Source organism: Rousettus aegyptiacus, unplaced genomic scaffold (genome assembly GCF_014176215.1).
Source record: "Rousettus aegyptiacus isolate mRouAeg1 unplaced genomic scaffold, mRouAeg1.p scaffold_m13_p_5, whole genome shotgun sequence".
Lineage (NCBI taxonomy): Eukaryota > Metazoa > Chordata > Mammalia > Chiroptera > Pteropodidae > Rousettus > Rousettus aegyptiacus.
In genome coordinates, this window is record NW_023416308.1 from 105,960,562 (window position 1) to 105,980,784 (window position 20,223).

General features: G+C 37.4%; 1 protein-coding gene across 2 annotated transcripts in view; it reads left to right on the forward strand.

Annotated features, from left to right (window-relative positions):
• Positions 1-2,950: 2,950 nt before the first annotated feature.
• Positions 2,951-20,223, forward strand: part of TTC17 (tetratricopeptide repeat domain 17) — an 86,029-nt gene continuing 68,756 nt past the window's right edge. The window contains exon 1 of one of the 2 annotated variants that reach the window (XM_016146842.2): positions 2,951-3,142. In XM_016146842.2, coding sequence (XP_016002328.2) covers positions 2,984-3,142 — 159 coding nt within the window. In that variant the 5' untranslated portion in view covers positions 2,951-2,983. Of the gene's footprint in view, positions 3,143-3,170; positions 4,831-20,223 lie in introns of those variants that run through there. The other variant, XM_016146843.2, reaches the window with a different exon arrangement.

Below are 20,223 nucleotides of genomic sequence, written 5' to 3' on the forward strand. Positions count from 1 at the left end.
GGCCACTCCAAAAAGCACTAGATGTGAGTAAAACTATTTTAAGACATTCCAGCCCCAACTGAGGTCCCAACTGAATGCAGCCATAATTATGAGTGACCCCGGCTAACAGCAGGAAGCAGAACCACCCAGCTGAGTCCAGCAACAAACTATGAAAAAATAATAAATCATGTTTTAAAACGTAAAATTTAAGCCACTAAGATTTAAGTTGGTTAACTATGAAGCAAAAGATAATAAAGTAACAAAATTTAAACTAATGTTAACCCTAACCATCTAACTAATTATAGAATTAAAGGATTACTTGAGAGTTTAGCTGTTCAAAATTTACAATGTAATGTCACAAAGTAACATGGTATTGTCATATTAGTGTTAAAGAAATCAGGGAAGGCAAATAGAAGTTGCCAGACTGTTTTACAACCTGGGATTTGAGGTGTACTTTAAATAATAGATTTGAAAAAAGAAAGCAAGAGAAGGATTTCAGGCAGTGAACTGGATGAGCAAAAGCACTTCTAAGTGTTACTGTATGATGCTTAAAGGCTCAGTGAAAGGCTAGAGGAGCAGAATTCTAAGAAGACCCCCAATGATCCTTGCCCTCACAAAATCTCCCTTGAATGAGGAGAACATGTGGTTTACCATGTTACATGGCAAAAAGAATTTTTGCAGATGTCATTAAGGGTACTGATCAGTTGATTTGGGGGTAATCAAGAGAGATTATCCCGGTGGACCTTATCTAATAACATGAGCCCTTTAAATCTGGGCTTCAAGATCAGAGATGGAGGAAGTCAAGAAACTCAGGCAATGGAGGTGTTCCTGCTTGCCTTGAAGGAACAGATACCATATTGAGAGGGTCACATGGCAAGGAATGGTAGATAGCCTTAAAGCTGAGAATGGCCAGTCAGCAGCCAGCAAGAAATCTGGGATCTCAGTCCTCCAATGGCAAAGAATAGAATTTCGCCAAGAACTTACAAGAGCTAGGAAAAGGCCCCCAAGCCCCAGATGAGATTACATCCTTGATATCGGTCACGTGAGATACTAAATAGAAAACCCAACCATACCACGCCAGATGCTTGATCCATGGAAACTGAGAAAAGTGTGTGTTAAGGTGCTAAATTTTCAATGATCTGTTATAAGCAATAGAAAAATAATACAGGATCCCAAAAGACAAGTGTTGTCATTTAGGAAAAACAGAGGTGGGTAGTACATTAAAGCCACAGAAGCTATGATTCTACCCTGTTACAGGTTAACTTGTGTCAAAGAAATTGCTGATGGCAAAAACATGTGATATTGGGGCTTCTCTCTCAAACTTCTCACCATCCCTGATCCAGGCTCAGGCTCTACGGTCAGGTAGATCTGAGTCCCAATCTGAGTTCTGCTGCTTATTAGCTGTACGATCTTGGCCAAATTACTTAATTAGCTGACACCAGATGAATTAGCAAAGAATAGGAATTACGAGTGTACTGTGCCCAGTACTTATTAAACACTCGACGAATGTTAGGTGATGATGATTGCCATTATTTAGCAGCTTTATACACAGGTTAGATAGATGACTCCTACACCTTAAAATAAAATGCTGACAATGAAGGGACTCTGTCACTTGCCACTTCTCTATTTCAAAACTTTGGAACATTTCTACTGTATATGTTTAAACTCTTTGGTATGACATACAATAAACCCTTACAACCTTCTTCCAATTTCACTTTTTCACACGTATTGTTTACTCTGCCTGAATCAGTATCTTTGCTCCGACCAAGTCTTTCACCTGATTAGTTGTTCTCTCTTCTACACATGTCTTTAAAACACCCCCATTATCCTATATTTCAATTGCCAACCTACCAACATCCTACTAGATTGCACACTGATCAGTGTTCAGATTTCCACAGCCAGGGTCTAGCAGAGTACTAGGCAAAGCTAGAAGGCAGCCCTGACATACCTAAGATAAAAATCTCTGACCAGAAGCTAGAGGCCAGGCTAGTGGCTTGGCCTGCATGTTGGTTCACTAGGGGGAAGTGCTTCTCAAATTTTAATATACATACTAGTCACCTGAGACTCTAGTGAAAAGGTAGATTCTGATGGAGATGGGAAGAGCCAAGAATGTGCTTTATTAATAAGCTCCCAGATGATGCCAATGCTGCTGGTCTCCAGACCTGGACTTCCAGCCTAAACCTATGCTGTCCAATAAAGTAGCCACTAGCCACACGTGGCTATTAAGTCCCTACAAGCTGGATAGTGTGAATTTAGATGAAGTGTACACGTAAAATACGTACTGATTTCCACGACTTAGTACTATATATATATATATGTATGTATATATGTATATATCACTAATATGTATGGATTTCATATTGAACTAACAACATTTTGTATATAATGGGCTAAATAAAATGTGTTAGTTATTTCGTTCTTTCTTTTAAGTCATATATGTGGCTCATGGCTCACGTTCTATTTCTACTGGACGGCGCTGCCCTAAACTAATAACCGTCCAGGTTCTGAAACTTCCACTACTGTGTGGCTTTAAGAATAAAAGATAACACATCGCTTCCCTTAGGTGTTTCGAAAGCCTACCTTTTATTTCCCAACTATTTTACACAACCAGACATAAAAAGGTAAAAGCTAAGGTTTAAAATATGTATGTACACTATATATATATACATATATATGTGTGTGTGTGTGTGTATAGTACAAACACACACACAGAGTCCTCATTTGAGCGTAAGCTCCACATAGAACACTACTGTTATCTCCCTCTGGCTCTCACGCTCCAAAATCTGTTCGCACACAGGAAAACAATAACAAAAGAGTGGTTTCCGACCTGCTGGGCCAGTGGGCGGAGGCTGCTCTTACCGGCTGCCCACACCGAAGTTGAGGAAGCCGGTAGTCAGCAAGCAGCATCCTCTCGGCTCCTCCTCCAGCGCCGACCTCCTCAAGATGGCGGGCGGCGGGGTCCCGCTTCCGCTTCCGGTGTAAGCGGCCGGGCCGGGGGGGCAAGATGGCGGCTGCAACAGGGGTCCGCGGCCGGTGTGAGCTGCCGCCTTGCTCTGGCCCAGGCTGGCTCCTCAGCCTTTCTGCCTTGCTGAGTATGGCAGCTCGGGGAGCCTTCGCCACTACCCACTGGGTCGTCACGGAGGACGGGAAGATCCAGCAGCAGGTAGAGGCCAGGGAGTCCCTCCCTGCCGGCGCCTGCCCTCGCTCTTGGGGGAGATTCCCCGGTCCGACCCCTGGTTATTTGGCTCCGCGCGGTCCCGCCCCCAGCCTACCTTCCCCCCTGTCCCTGCGCCCCGACCTGGGTGACCCTAGCGCCGTCCCTTCCCCACTTGTGTCCTGGCCCTCCCTTGGGTGTCTGCAAGTTCTCAGGCTTCCAACCCTGGGGCCGCGCGCCGCCTGGGGAGAGTCGCCGGGTGTGGGGGTTCGGGCCCTGGGGACATAATCTCGTGCTTGGGCTTTCGAAACGATCGTTTCGTTATCTATCCCTGCCTCGGTTTCCCCGGGGCCCACGCGTCGTCAGCTTTCCCCGAGGAAGTAGGAAAGCAGGTGGCAGCGCCGGGATGTGCGCGAGCCCTAGGGTGGTGACAGCGTCGGCATCCCAGGCATTGGGTCATTTAATGCTACCTTCCCCAACCTCTTCTCTCACATGCTGGAATTCGTGTCAGGCTGTGGTGGTTTCAGCTTGTACCGTTACCCAGGTCAACAGGGGCTCGTTAGGTACAACACACACTCCCCTTCCGAAGGAATGTTCGAAGATGCCTCTGGTGGCGTTCCCTGCATCTTTTCAGCTGTAACTGCCCTCGTTTCCCAGTGTACTTTGCATTGTTTCTTACCTAGTTCCTGTGACCCAACCTCTCAAGGCGGGTATGCGATTTCCTGTATTCTTGTATACCTGAACTAATCCTTAGAGGAGAGGCTGCTTTTCTTACTCTTATTGCCTGCATTTTGTGAATACTGATCCCTAAATAGTATGTATGTGTGCTACAGAAAGTTGGGAAATTTGATGGATTTTTCATACTTGAGAGCAGTCCTGAAAAGTACAGCAAACATTTAGAGAATGAAATGTGCATCCCATGCACTTTAGGCCATTGATTTCAAGTGTATTAACCACTTTGTGAAATTCCTGGAACTTAGGGTTGTGTGTTATGAATGGTGATAGGAACACAATGCAAGGTTTACTTTTGTGTAAAGTGTGCTTCACATTTATATTTGCCATGTGATGCAAATTTTAGCTCAAATATAATGCGTGAGTTAAACAAAATACTTATAATGAGTATTGGTATTGGTGAGCGGTTCCTGGTATATCCGAGAAATTCCTTTTCATGGCTATTCCAGCCGAGATTCAAAATATATGTGTTTCAGAAACTCTAGAAAAACACTGCAAGTTCATCTTTAACAAAGGGTTGGAAATCTCATGAGTCCTGGTTGCTTCTACCCTTCTTTTGTTTCCTGATGATGGTTTTCCCAGAGGCCCTCATGAAGGCATAAGTGGAATTAAGTCACTCCTGCTGCAATTTGGGGAGCCCTGCTCCTATTGGCTCTTCTGCAATATTGTTTTTGGCCACGGCTATTTATATATACTCTATGACATTGATTTCTCCTTCCCATTTTGGTGTCCTGCCACTCAGCTGAGAAAGTAGCCCTTTTGAAAAGTGAAAGCTGGTAGAAATGTATCGCTTACATGCTGAACATGGCTTGGGAAAGTAGAATCTGATTTTTTTTTTAACAAATGTTTTCTTTTTGCACGCTGAATTTATATGTTTTAGTGGGGAAAGGTAGGGATTGCTGGTAACTTGCCTCAGAAATGGAGAAATCTGAAGAATTTTCTGGATCTGCCAAGTCGCCCCTGCAGTAAGTAATTAGGCTTAAAGATAGGAGAGCAAGAATTCTTTACTACATGGCCTTTTTTAATGATTCTTTTCAGTGAATTTTCCAATATTTTTCTACCTAGCATTACTTAAGTTTAGGCAACCATAAAAATTTATACCAGAAGAAATAAAGTTGGTGGCTACATTGTAACAATATGAGGAAGTTGGATTTAATCAGAGGAAAATGCAGGATGTGTAAATAAAGTAAGAGTTGGATATCATTGTCAGCTTCTGAGTTCCACTCTGATAGCTATGTGTGCGTTATCCATGCTACCATTACGGCAGTAATTGAATGCAGGCAAAATCCAAACCTCAATTTAGATTGTGATTTTCACATTTGGATATACTTATTAAGAATTGAAAGATCTCTTTAGTGCATAGTTTCGGGTATACTGCAAATCTATCCATACATTCAGAAACTTGATTAAAAGCTTAGTGTATATACTGTGTCCTATCTGCCATACCAAATTCCTTGCTGCTTGCTTTCGGATTTATGATATCTGAGTGAGAGCAGTTTTAAAGTTGCCTTAATGTCAGGGAAAAGGCTAAGGGCAAATTGAAATAATAGATCTTAGAAAACTGGAGTGGCAAATACCTTTTGAAACTCTTTGCCTGATACTTAAACCTGTTTAAATTAGATATAATAGGTCATTCTTTCCATAGCGAACACGGAGAAGTTCTTATGAATTAAATATCTAAACTGCCCAAAATACATACTTAAATAAGAACATTTTCCGTCCTTATGGTTAACAGCTTTAAGTACAGTAAGCAGTCTTTCCCAGAAGAGAACATTCATTTAGTTTTTCTATTTCTAGCCTTAGCAGATGATAAAGATAGTTACCCACCAGTTACAGGCTACAGGCTTGTGAACATTCGTATGTATTGGAAGCCCTAGATCTGTAGAAAAGTTGAAATGGGGATTCAGTCAGAGCAAGGAAGCAGACATTCCTCCAGGCAGCTTCCTCACAATCAAAACTGGGGCTGCTTCTGACAATAGCAGATGTTGAGTATTTAGCATGACAGCTCAGGAAATTGTTCCTTTCCACTGTCCCTGCTCCAGCTTGGAAACATCATATTTTTAGGCTCTGTGTTTATGGAGCTGCCACTGAACTCCCAGGAGGGTTGTCCAGGAAATCCTGGAGCTGGGATATGAAGAGAATATTTCAATCATTTAAGTTTGTTTCCCACTACCATCAAGGGACGTCTAAGAAAAGGCCCCTCCTCTTCTTATCCTCTCCAGCTCTGGGGTTTTCTCTGAGCTTTGGGCTTTGCCATACTTCTGAACCTCTGTTGTCTCTGTACCTGAAAACTAGCCCCTCTCATTTTATTTAAACAGGTGTCCTTAACTTAGAATCCATGGACTTGAGGAGTGTGGGCTGTTATAACCTAGTCATTACAATGTGTGTAATTAGGCCAATAGATATTTGGTTGACTTCATTGTGAAGAATACACTTCAAGGTTAATGTGGGTTTTTTTGTTTCGTTTTGATGTTCTTTTTGCTCAATTATTAGTGTAGCAACATCTATTTTCTATTTTTATTAAAAGTGTCTAACAATTCACTTTCACTGAAGGTTAAATAAATTTTCATGTATTAGCCTAAGAACCTAACTACTATATATATCACGTCATTTCTGTGGGGAAAAAAATATGCTCTGTGTTCCAAATTACCAGCTAACAGATGAGCTCTTAAAATGTTAACAGTTTGTTAGTTGTAGACTTATTGAATCAAGAAGTTATACTCCTAGCATTGAGTTCACTGCCTCTGGATATTCTCTTTCTTCTTAAGCGGAGATCTAAAAATTATTAATAGAGTATCATCATTATCAATTCTCTTATAACATTATAACATGTGTTCGCTAGTTTCCCTCTCAATTTTAGAACCATAGAATTTTAGATGGTGGAAAATTTCTTTAAAAATATATGGTAAAAATAAATAAAAATTAAAACGTATGGAACAGCTTATAGAGAAAGTCACCCAAAGTCACACAACTAATGAATGGCATTTAGTAGTAACAATAAGTAAAGTGTATTTATCTGCAGTAGCATGCAACTGAGCACTTTGTAATCAATAAGTTCGAAGTGCTTTTTTACCATCTGACAACACCTGCAGATGAAGCAGTAAAAGAAAAAAAGCAAAAATGGGAATAATGAAGTAAATATCTTCTCTTTTCCAGTTTGTTGTACCTCTGTAGCATGTTTTTCAGTGACTTCAAATTGGGGGTGAGTGGGTGGGGGGGGGCGGTGGATCCAAATAGGTATGAATTAATTTGGGAGTTACTGAATCATTTTGCCTCCTATCAAGCAATTGTCTTCAGAGTACAGATCCTTTTACCTGCTCAGAACAAATGAAGTTTCTGAGAACACTGAAACTCTGAAGCCTAGCAACTTTGGCAAAGACTTGTTTATAAACAACTACTTCAGTAGCTATGGCCTAAGGAAGAGCATCAGATTTAGATGGACGAGCAAGCTAAATCTTTATCTCTTTGGACTTTAATAGCTTATAAATGAACAAGTGGTTTAATTTTGGTCTAATGTCAAGTAATTTTGTTAATCTGGGAGAGATATTCATATGGTTCTATGCATGAAGCTGGCAGCTTTATTTCAGTGCTTTTCAAAAATGACTCCATCTTTTTGTCATGGGGCACTGTTTCCTTGTTTATATACTTCAGGGATTTACTTGGACCTGAGAGGTCATGGTGATTATTCACTAACTTACTAGGCACTTGCTAAATCTTTGTAATTTGTCCTAGACTTTGGCATCAAAGTGGTTCTTAGTCAATATTTTTTTTTTTTAGGTATTTCCCACTATTGTTTTTCTTATAAATTTCCTAGGTATTGGCCTTGTTTATACTGTAGAATAGTAACAGGAACTTGGGGATATACTGAGATAAATTATAACTTTAAATACTTTTCCAAATTATTTATTGAACAAGTGTTTATTGACTGCTTACTTTTTGCCAGCCCACTCAGCCTAGATGCATTTGCTCTTTTCCATTGGCCACTGTAACACAAAACTCTCATTTTTCATTAGCTGTGAGCAGAGCACAGCTCCTTCTTAACTCTTTTTTCTAGCTCTTCTTACTCCACTTATCTTCTAGATCAGTGGTTCTGAAACTGTGCAAAAATAATCTTGGTGCTTGCCTAAAGTGTAGATTCCCAGGAGACACTCAGAGTGCCTAATTCAGTAGGTCGATGGTGGAGCCAAGGAGTCTACATTTTTATCAAACTCCTCAGGAGATCGATGCGGATGGAGCACAGGTCATTCTGAGAAGTTCAATTTGAGATATTGCTCTTCCTCTGGCTTTTCTCCAGCCTTTTTACTCTCTACATATGCATTCTTTCTCACGACTTAAGTTACCATGTGTGTGCTGAGAATATCCACATTTCTTTTTATAACTCAGATTTTTTTCTGCAGTTATGGATTTAAGATCTCTATATTAACTTCTAATTCCAAGTGAATTAAATTAATTCCTCTTGGTAATTCAAGCTTAATACAACCAAATCTAGACTCATTTTTACCCCTATTACCTTTTTATGCTCTATTTTCCCAACTTTAATGAAAGACACCACTGTTCACTGTCCACCCATTTGCCCATGTCAGAAATCTAGTTGTCTTCTTTCATCTCTCCCTCTTCCTTACTCCTTACCAACATCTTTCAGTTTTACTTTCTGATTATATCTTACTTCTTCCCATAGCCACTACTGTTACTCTAATTCAGTAACAAAAATTTGAATTACAAAAGTAATGCGTGGCATTGTCAAAATAAATATCTAACATGGGAGTATTTAAAGTAATAAAGTCCTCCCACCTTTACCCATTTTAATTCCCCGAGAAAGGCTACCTTTAACCGTTTGGTGTATATCCCAGGGTATGGTCCAGATTCTTTAACATGTCTTATGCTCTGACCCTTCCTTCTCTCTAGTCTTATCTCTATTCATCCTTGAGTGCCCCACCCTCACTCCAGAATATACACACAGACACACTCAGCCATACTTTTGTCAGTGTCGTCAAATACACTCTGTTCCTACTTGCTTCTGGGCCTATGCACATGTTCTTCCCCCAGACTCCCAATCTGGCTAACTCATACTCTTCACAACTTACACATCGCCCCTTCTCAGAGAGGCTTCTTTAATGCCCAGATTTGAATAAGCTGTTATTTCAATGTGCTTTCAGAGCATCCTGTATTCCCCTATGAAATACCATTCCCTTACCATACCATGTTGTGTCTGTTTACTTATGTAAAAGCCCAAATAGACTACTACTATTTCACTCCTGGAAGGGCGTAGCTGTATCTGTCTTCTCTGAAGCTCCAGCTTCTCTCACACTGGTTGAGCACATAGGCTACAATAGTAGCTGTTGAATGAATAATATAAGGAAATGTGAGAAGAGGTTCCTGCCTTTTAGGAGTTTACCATTGTCCACATGAAGCCTCAAGATACTTATTAGGTACTAGTCATCTGGAAATGAGGCTAAAGGGAAGCCTCAGGTTTGCGGAAGATCTTTAAAGCTCTGAGTAACCCATCAGTGACTCGGTCCTTAGGCCTTCAGGTAAGGTGCTGTACACAGGTGAGAAAAGATTACTCTTGCCCATGTACTGTGATCAGGTTGTGTGTGCAAGGGAGGTTATCCACTTGGTTGGCTGATATTAGATCGAAAAGGTCAACACTATTGCAAAGACATAGAGAAGCAACAAGAGACAAGGAAAAAAGCGACAAACAAGAAAAGCAGAAGAAAAAGAATCAGGTGTTCATTATAATTTGACATCTGTGTATTCTATTGTGTTTTTACCACCCAAAGTTCAATTTCCTTCAGCTACCATATATTTGATCCCCTTTACCTACTTCACCTTCCCCCATCCCCCTATATTTGACCCCCCTTTACCCATTCTACCTCCCCCCACCTCCCTCCCTCTGGTACCCCACTAGTCTGTAGTCCATGTGTCTCTGTTTGTTTGTCTTGTCCATTTGTTGCTTTTAGATTTATATCCCACATATATGCTATATCATGTGATTTTCAACTTTTTCTGTCTGAATTATTTCACTTAGCATGATTATTTCAGGGTCCATTCATGTTGTTGCAAATGGCAGTACTTCATCTCTCCTTATGGCTGAGTAATATTCCATTTTATATATGTACCACAGCTTCTTTAGCCAGTCATCTATCTTAGGACATTTCGGTTGCTTCCATGACCTGGCCACTGTGAATAGTGCTGCTATGAGCATCGGTGTGGAAATATTTTTACAGATAGGAGTTTTCAAGTCTGTGAGGGTAAATACCCTGTAGAGGGATTATTGGATCCTGTAGTAGATCAATTCTTAGTTTTTTGAGGAACCTCCATACTGTTTTCCATAGTGGCTGTACTAATTTGCAGTCCCACTAGCAGTGTATAAGGGTTCCTTTTTCCCCAGATCCTCTCCAACATTTGTTATTACTTGTCCTATTGTTATAGCCATTCTAACAGGTATGAGATGGTATCTCATTGTGGTTTTGATTTACATTTCGCTAATAGCTAGTGATGTTGAGCATCTTTTCATATATTTGTTGGCTGTTTGTATGTCCTCTAGGGAGAAGTGTCTTTCAGGTCCTCTTCCCATTTTTTGATTGGATCATTTGGTTTTTTTTGTTATTATTGAGCCATATATTTTGGATATTAGGCCCTTATTGGAGGCGCTGCTTGCAGATATATTTTCCTATTTGAATGGTTGTCTCTTTGCCTTGTTGATGGTTTCTTTTGCTAAGCACAAGCTTTTTAGTTTGATGTAGTCCCATTCATTTATTTTTGCTTTTACTTCCCTTGTTTTTGAGGTCAAAGTCATAAAATCCTCTTGAAGTCCACGGTTCTTACGTTTAGTTCTTATGTTTTCTTCTATGCATTTTACTGTTTCAGGTCTTATATTCAGGTCCTTAATCCATTTTGAGTTAATTTTGGCATGCGGTGATAGACAACAGCTTAGTTTCATTCTTTTACAGATGGCTTTCCAGTTTTCCCAGCACCATTTATTGAAGAGGCTTTCCTTTCTCCACTGTATGTTTATGGTTATTTGTTGATAATTATTTGCCCATATAAATATGGGTTTACTTCTGGACTCTCGATTCTGTTCCACTGGTCTGTGTGTCTGTTTTGCTGCCAGTACCATGCTGTTTTGATTACTGTCGCTTTGTAGTATAATTTGAAGTTGGGCAGAATGATGCCTTTAGCCTCGTCGTTTTTTTTCAGGATGGCTTTGACAATTGGTGCTTCCATACAAATCTGATGATTTTTTGTTCTATTTCTTTAAAAAATGCCGATAAGATTTTGATAGGGATTGCATTAAATCTGTATAATGCTTTAGGTAATAAGATCACTTTATGTTGATTCTTCCAATCCAGGAATACAGAATATCTTTCCATTTCTTTGTAATGTCTTTGATTTCTTTAATAGGGTCTTACAGTTTTTGTTAAATAGGTCCTTAACATGTTTTGTTAAATTTATTCTAGGTATTTTTTTCTTTTTGTTGGGATTGCAAAAGGAATTATTTTTTCTACTTCTTTTTGTGACACTTCACATTTAGTTATTTTTTAATTAAAATTTTTTTAAAAAATCAGATGACTGGCAAGAGAGCACCCAATGGTCAGTCTTTTCTACTTTGGTGGAGAGTGCTCAGTGGGGAGTTGAGATGGGTAATTAATCCTTAGGAGAACTTGAGGGAGTAGTAGTACCTGCGACAAGTGGCCAAATAGAGTCAGGGACATTTTTATTTGAGCAAGTATTTGCTGAGTACTTTTTGTTTGCTCGTTACTACACTTGGCAGGCTTAGCTCACTCATTCAACAGGTATTTGAATTTCTTTGTTAGGCACTTGGAATAGAGCAGTGAGGGAGATACAGTCCCTGTCATCATAGAGTTTATAGTCATACGTGGAAGTGACACTAATTTAGAATGTCAACAGGTATCTTTAATTTTACTAAAAAAATTTAATGCCTGTATTTCACTGAACACTTTTCCAAGTGTTTTCTTATTATCTCATTTTATCCTTATACAGACCCAGTGAAATGTGGGTATTGATCTCATTCAGTAAAGAAATTTAGGCAGAGTGTGATTAAATTCCTTGCCCAAGGCCATGCAGGTAAGAAGTGGCAGAGTGTGAACTTAAGCTCAGATTCTATTTTTAACTGTTCTGTTTTCTGAAGTGCTAAGCATTGTTACCAATAACAACAGAAAATCTGTAGTTTTATTAGTAAAACAAATAAAAATTTTAAAATCTTTTTTCAATTTTATAAGTGAACTTAAAATTATAAAATGATCATTGTTCAAAAGATTTTTTCAACCTACTTAGTATGTTATAAAATGAAAAGTCAAAGTTTTATAACTACTTACAATCCTCCTTCCTGAAAACAGTCACAGAATTATTCATATGCTCTTCCACAAAGTTCCTATGCATTTACAAATGATTAGATTTTAAACGCAGGGTTAGAAACATTTTGTCTCACAGCTAGCATTTATTCTCTTAATAAGACTTAAAGTCTGTCTGTGTCTGATAAAGCTATTGATGAATTTTTTGAAATGTAATTTCCAGGGTCTAAGAATGCATTATATTTAATTTTCTTAGCTATTTCCAAATTGTCCTTCTGAGCCTAAGGGACTACACCCGGAGTGTTTGAAAATACCCAACAGTGTTTGATATGTGTAAAAATCTTTATTAATAATCCAATTCTAGTGAAAAGCCACTTATTCCATCCATCGCCATTTGCTAAACAGTGTTTTGGCCATAAGTATAAGTATGAACAAAAAGGAACCTTCAGTTTGGTTTTGTTATCTTCATAGAAAAATTAACCCTTTGTCATTAATGCTTATTTCGTACTTGTTGGGATTTCAGTAGAAGAAATTAGTCAAGATGATTTCTTTTTTCTGCCACAGTCAATACTACTGTTTTGATGAGAAATCAAGTTGAATTTTATTCATTCGTCTCTTTTTTAGAGCAGCAGTTTTCTAGCATGGATAGCAAGTAATTTCTTAGTTGAATTTTCCATCACCTGAGTAATGATAAACTTACTAAGGTTCAGTTTCTGGCACTGATTTTAGTGTCCATTTTCCAATATTTGATTAACAAATCTGCCTTAGCTTGGGCTGCCGTAACAAAGTACCATAACTTTGCCATAACAAAGTTATATTCTCACAGTTCTGAAGGCTGGAAGTCCAAGATCAGAGTGCCAGCATGGTCAGTTCGTGGTCAGTTTCTGGTCGAGGCTTTCTTTCTGGCTGCAGATAGCTACATTCTTGCTGTGTCCTCACATGGCAGAGAAAGAGAAAATCAGCTCCCTGGTGTTTTCTCTTATAAGGTCACTAATCCATAATGAGGGTCCCAACCACATGACCTCATCTAAACCAAATTACTTCTCAAAGACCCATTCTCCAGTTACCATAACATTGAGGGTTAGGGCTTCAACAGGTATTTTGGGAAGACAGTTCAGTCCACAGTATCCATCCAACTAAGAATTTTTAAGTTCTCAACTGTTTTATTAATCATCATTATGTCTGGTATTATTTCTGGGACTTACTGGGTGTTTATATTCATTTTCTACCATTGCTGTTAAAATCTCTGTAAATGGAGTGCTTAAGACAACACAAATTATTCTCTTACAGTTCTGTAGGTTAGAAGCCCAACCCCTCTTTCACTGTGCTAAAATCAAAGGGAGAGCGGCACTACATATCTTTCTGGAAGTTCTAGGGGATAATCTGTTTCCTTGCCTTTTTCCAGTTTCTAGAAGCCACCCACAGCCCTTGCCTCCTGGCCTCTTTTGATTACATCTTCAAAGCCAGTAATATTGCATCTCATTCTCTTTGATCTCCCTATTCCATTTTTGTTGTTGCCATTGAGCTAACTGTGTTTATTTTTTTAAAATAGTTTTTAATTTTTTAATTATAATTGACATAGCTATTCCACTTTTGAAGACCCTTGGAATAACATTGGGCTCACCTGGATAATTCAGGCTATAGTCTCTGTCTTAATTAAAGTAATCTGAATAGCAGCTGAACTACATCAGTTCCTCTAATTCTCTTTGTCATGTAACCTAACATATTCAGAGGCTCTGGGGATTCGGACATGGACATATTTATGAGACCATTATTCTGTGTTTAATAAATATTTGTTACCGGAATGAGAGTCACTTCTGAGTTACATAGAACAGCTCTAACTATATAGCTACATTGTTGCTATATATGTTTACAAAACTATTACAAGTATTCCAGTGATAAATATCCATGACTCATGTCCTAATCCAGTGTTTCAGTCTCTTTCCTTATAAAATTGTAAATTGTCTACTTTATTATGTTATTTGTATAGTTCTTGATAATATAAATCAGAAAATATAAATTAATAGCACTTTTATAAGAAGTTGTTTGTGTCAAAATGAAAAATTAACTTGCTTGTCAATTAGGTAAATGCTCATGAAATTGGTTGCAACACTCTACATGTTCAAATCTAGATTATAGCTACATACTATACATCGGATATCTAGATTATTTTATATAACTTTAGGCATTTACAACTCTGTCTTCTAAGAACTGAAGATAAGAAGTTAAAATCTAATTGAGAATAAAACTTAAAAGTAGGATATAAGGCCATAAAAAATCATGTGATGGTCAGGATTCAGTATATTTGTTCATTTAAAGATTATTTTTAGTTTTGATAACTTGATATCTGACAAAATTGATACTGCTTTTTAATTTCTCATTAAAATATTGTAGTGTATAAGTACATTAAGAGCAAAAAAAATCTAACAAAAATAAAATCATCTTTAACAAAAATATTTCCAAATCCTGACAGTTCATAATAATAGTATTTTATTGATCTTACACAATTAAATGTTTCTAGTAAAAGATCTGTTTACATTAATATTAAAGTTTCGACAGCTATAGCTAAGAGCTGGCGTAAGTCCCTTTCAAGAGCTTAGGCTGGACTGGTATTTTGTTAACTTGCACTTCTCTAGACCTGGAAGAAGATGCAATAAGACTTGAATTCTGAAGAGCTGCACAAAAAGTGAGGCTACAGACTTTTCTGCCTCCCTTATACTATTCCTCTAAAACTCATCTTGCTTGTCACTATATTAGCCTGATAAGGGTCACGAAGTGACAGGACGAGTCTTACTTGGACAATCATTTGAAAAATGGCAGGGAACTAGATTTGAAGTAAGGGTAAAAATCTGAGGAGAGCAGGGTAAGGAACAAGAAAATGCAATATTGCCTTCTTGAGGTGTTTTGGCAGGCTCCACATCTGTGAGAGGAACTTTTTCTCTATAAATATATGAGGAAAAGCTACAAAATTATTCCTCAGACCCGAGCTTATACTTGTCATTACAGTTTGTTTGTTTATATATGTTGGATAATGCTCTAATGTTTCATTTTAACAAGATAACCCGTAGCATTTAAAAAATACTTTATATATTTTAGTAATATGTGTTTGCTGTGGAAAAAGTCAGAAAACACAAGAAGAGAAATAATCACATAGAGTCCCACCAACTAGACCACCATTCATAAAATGTGATGTATCAGCTGTCAGTTGGATGTAAAGAAAGGCAGTGAGAAAGATTTTTTTTTGTAAGTATACAAAAGAAGAAATACATGTGGCCAAAGAAAAAAAAAGAGAGATTAAAATGTATTTACCCTTACTCCTGTGTCCATAAGAGAATGTAGAAACTCAGTGACTATTGTTAGAAATCTAACTTATTCAACTATTCTGCAGAAAAGCTAGCAAAAAATGTAAATTTTAAAGTGCAGTTCCTTTAACTTAGCAATTCTCTTTCCAGGAAGGAAATAAATAGACACCTATCCAAAAAATTTAAGTGTAAGGATATTAATCACAATACTGTTAAGAAGGAAATAACCAAAAACTCAAATTTTAGTTAGTAGGAACCTGAGTAAATAACATAAATATCATATTAGCCACTAAATATGATGACATGATCTATATTTACTGGGAAAGAAATCAGATAATATGTAGAGAAAAGTGGAAAAGGGAAGGATACATGTAATAAATATATTTTTGTAAAAATATTTATCTACTTAGCTATATGTGCATGTGTGCATAGAAGTTATCCTGACATAAGATACACAGATACAGATATTTATGTCTATAAAACAGCAGATATTTCTGAAAGTGAGATTTCAAGTAATTTTCATTTTCTTTATATTGCCTATAATGTGTTCATGTTTTCAGTAACATACATATTTAGCTTACAATAAAAAAAAAAATTTAACATTGAACTTTGTTAGAATTAAGTGGCATAAGTACAGAGAGACCCAACTTTGCCTGTGATACAATGAACAGCTTAACTGCTCAGAAATACAAACCCACTACTAATTACAACTTTGGTTTAATAGGACAAACTGACAGTTTAAAGGAAGCTTATGACTGCAGCTTTGGAAATTGTCCCTGCCTAGAGCAAGTACAAATTTTTTTGGCTGTGATTTTTTTTATTATTATTATTTTATATTAGTTTCAGGTATAGAGTACAGTGGTTAGACATATATAATTTTGAAGTGATCCCCCTGATTACTGTAGCACCCATCTGGCACTACACAAAACCATTCCAATGATATTAACTGTAGTCCCTACTTTATATCTCTGTGACTGTTTTGTAACTACTAATTTGTACCTCTTCATCTCCTCACCTTTTTCACTCAACCCTCTAACCCCTCTCCCCTCTCACAATCATCAGTTTGTGTTCTGTGTCTGTGAGTCTTTTTGTTTAGTTTGTTCATTTCTTTTATTCCTTAGATTCTGCATATAAGTGAAATTATATGGTGGCTATCCTTCTCTGTCTGACATTTCACTCAACATAATACCCTCTAGGTCCATCGATATTGTTGCGAATGTTAAGATCTCTTTTTATGGCTGAGTACTATTCAATCGCATATATGTACCATAACTTCTTTATTTAGTCATCTGTCGATAGGCACTTAGGCTGCTTCCGTATCTTGGCTCTTGTGAATAGCGCTGCTGTGAACATAGGGGTGCATAGATCTTTATGAACTAGTGTTTTGTTTTTCTTTGTATGAATACCCAGAAGTGCAATTGCTGGGTCAAAAGGCAATTCTATTTTTAATTTTTTGAGGAACCTCCAAACTGTTTTCCATAGTGACTGTACCAATTTGCAGTCCCACCAATGGTGTACAAGGGTTCCCTTTCCCCCACATCCTCACCAACACTTATTTTTTGATTTATTGATGAATGATAGCCAATCTGATAGGTATGAGGTGATATCTCATTGTGGTTTTAATATGCATTTCTCTGATTATTAGTGACCTTGAGCATCTTTTCATCGTCTATTGGCCATCTGTATTTCCTTTTTTGGAGAAATACCAATTCAGATCTTCTGCCCATTTTTAAATTAAATTGTTTGTTTTTTGTTGTTATTGAGTTTATGAGTTTTTCACAAATTTTGGATATTAACCCCTGGTCAGATGTGTTATAGGCAAATATCTTCTCCCATTCAATAGGTTGTCTTTTGGTTTTGTTGATGGTTTTCTTTGCTGTGCAAAACCTTTTTACCATTTCTTTATTTTTTTCGTTTGTTTCTGTTGTCTGAGGAGATTTATCAGAAAAAAATAACCAATATAAATATCAGAGAGTTTACTGCCTATGTTTTCTTCTAGAAGTTTTATGGTTTCGGGTCTTACATTGAAGTCTTTAACCCACTTCGCGTTTATTCTTATATATGGTGTGAGAAGGTGGTCAAGTTTCATTTTGTTGAAGGGACTGTCTCTACTCTATTGTATATTCTTGCCTCCTCTGTCATAGATTAAATGACCATATATGCATGGATTTATTTCTGGGCTCTTCTGTTCCATTGATCTATATGTCAGTTTTCATGCTGGTACCATGCTATTTTGATTACAATATCTTTGTAGTATGGTTCGATATCAGATAGTGTGATCCCTTAACTTTGTTCTTCTTTCTCAAGATTACCGTGGTTATCTGGGATCTTTTATGGTTCCATATAAATTTTTGGAGTATTCTAGTTCTCTGAAAAATGTAATTGGTATTTCGATAGGGAATGCGTTGAATTTGGAAAGTATGCGTTGGCTAGTATAGTCATTTTAACAATATTGATTCTTCCTATCCATGAGCACAGTATATGCTTCCATTTGTTTGTATTTTCTTCAGTTTCTTTTCCCAATGACTTATAATTTTCCAAGAACAGGTCTTTTACCTCGTTGGCTAATTTGATGCCTAGGTATTTTATTGTTTCCGATGCAATCACAGATGGTATTTTTTAAAAGTTTCTCTTTCTGATAGTTTATCATTGGTGTGTAAAAATCCAACTGACTTCTGAATATTAATTTTGTATTCTGCTTTTTCTGAATCCACAGTTTTTGTGGAATCTTTAGCATCCTCTGTATATAGTATCATGTCATCCGCAAATAATGACAGTTTCACTTTTTCCTTTCTAATTTGGATGCTTTTTATTTCTCTTTCTTGCCTGATTTCTTGTCCTAGCTATAGCTAGGACATCCAGTACTATGTTGAATAGAATTGGTAAAAGTGGGCATCCTTGTCTTGTTCCCAATCTTAAGGAAAATGCTTTTAGCTGTACCCATTGAATATGATGTTAGCTGTAGGTTTGTCATATATGGCCTTTATTATTATTCCCACTTTGCTAAGAGTTTTTATTATAAATGGATGCTGGATTTGTCAAACACGTTTTCTGCATCTATTGATATGATCGTATGATTTTTATCTTTAAATTTGTTAATGTGTTGTATCACATTAATTGATTTACAAATATTAAACCGACCTCTCATATCCCAGGAATAAATCCAACTTGATCATGGTGTGTGGTATTTTTAATGTATTGCTGAATTCGGTTTGCTCATATTTTGGTGAGGATTTTTACATCAGTGTTAATCAGGAATATCAGTCTATAGTTTGGTTTTTTTTCTTGTACTTTGTCTGGTTTTGTAATCAAGGTAATGGTGGCCTTGTAAAAAGAGGGAAGCTTCCCTCCTCTTGAATTTTTTGGAATAGTTTGAGAAGAATAGGTGTTAATTCTTTGAATGTTTGGTAAAATTTACCTACAAAGCCATCTGGTCCAGGACTTTTTTAGAAGTTTTTTGATTACTGATTTAATTTCATTGGTGGTAATCAGTTGGGTCAGATTTTCTGTTTCTTCTTGACTAAATCTTTGGAGATGGTATATTTCTAGGAATGTATCTATTTGTTCCAGATTGTCCAATTTGTTGGCATATAAGTGCTCTTAGTATTTTCGAACAAGTACAAATTTATATGGGCAAATTGAAAGAATGATAATTTTATTCGTTTGAATATCAGATTACTTCAGTGGTGTAGATTAAGCTGGCAAAAAATGTGATACCTCTATGATAGTCTATACCCTTTATAGAGGTAGAATTTGAAAATTATAAGGAACTTGAAGTCATTAGGTTGGGTCCTCTCAGTTTATAGCTGAGGAAGTGGAAGCCCAGCCCAGGAAGGGAAGGTGATTTGCTTAAGGTCGAGCAGCTAGTCATAAACCTGTCAAGGACTTATTTGTTTTGGCTTCCTAGTGACTTAGCTATTTTACCACGTTTCCAGATTTCATCAGTGAATGATAATGCCTTAGGAGATGGAAATGGAGTATCTAACAAATGTGACATTAGACAGCTTCCTCAGATAATCAACAATGTATTAAGTGCCTAACATATACCGAAAGCATATTGAATACTGAGGGTTGAAAGAGGAATGAAAACCATTTTTTTTTTGGAGAGACAGACATAGGATAATTAAACAATGTAATAAATGCTATTAAGGAAATGAGTGTAAAGTAGTAAGGGAGCTCAAGAGAAGGATGGCCTCACAAAAGAAATATATTTGAGCTAAGTCAGTTGACCTTTCCCAAAAGCATAGAGATAGAAACGCATTCCAAGGCGAGGAATTAGCATGTGCAAAGGCACAGAGGCTTTTAAAAGAGCCACAATGATAAGAAGATCCTAGGCAGAGAGCCTAAGGAAAATTAGAGAAGAGGGCCTTAAGAAATAGCATCAAAGACTTCCTGGATTAAAAACTTTCATTGGAATGTTTGGGCAAATTCTATAGATAGTTTGATCTAGGGCTCAAACAGTGTAACTGGAAAGATTTTTTTGTTATCATTTCTCTACTTTTTTAACCTCATTCTCAGGCTGCCTGTGGATACAAGCTCTATAGTCCCTAAAAGCTCAAACAAAAGTTCTGAGATAGAGTCTTTTTAGTACCAAATGACCACCTACTCAATTAATGTTCCATCTCAGAAGTACCACTACCAAGAGAAAGGAATCTACTCACTGATCAGGGATTCCCATGTGGGAAAGAATGCTTCCAGCTAAGCGAGGCATGTGCTTTTGCCACAGGAAGGGGATTGCAGA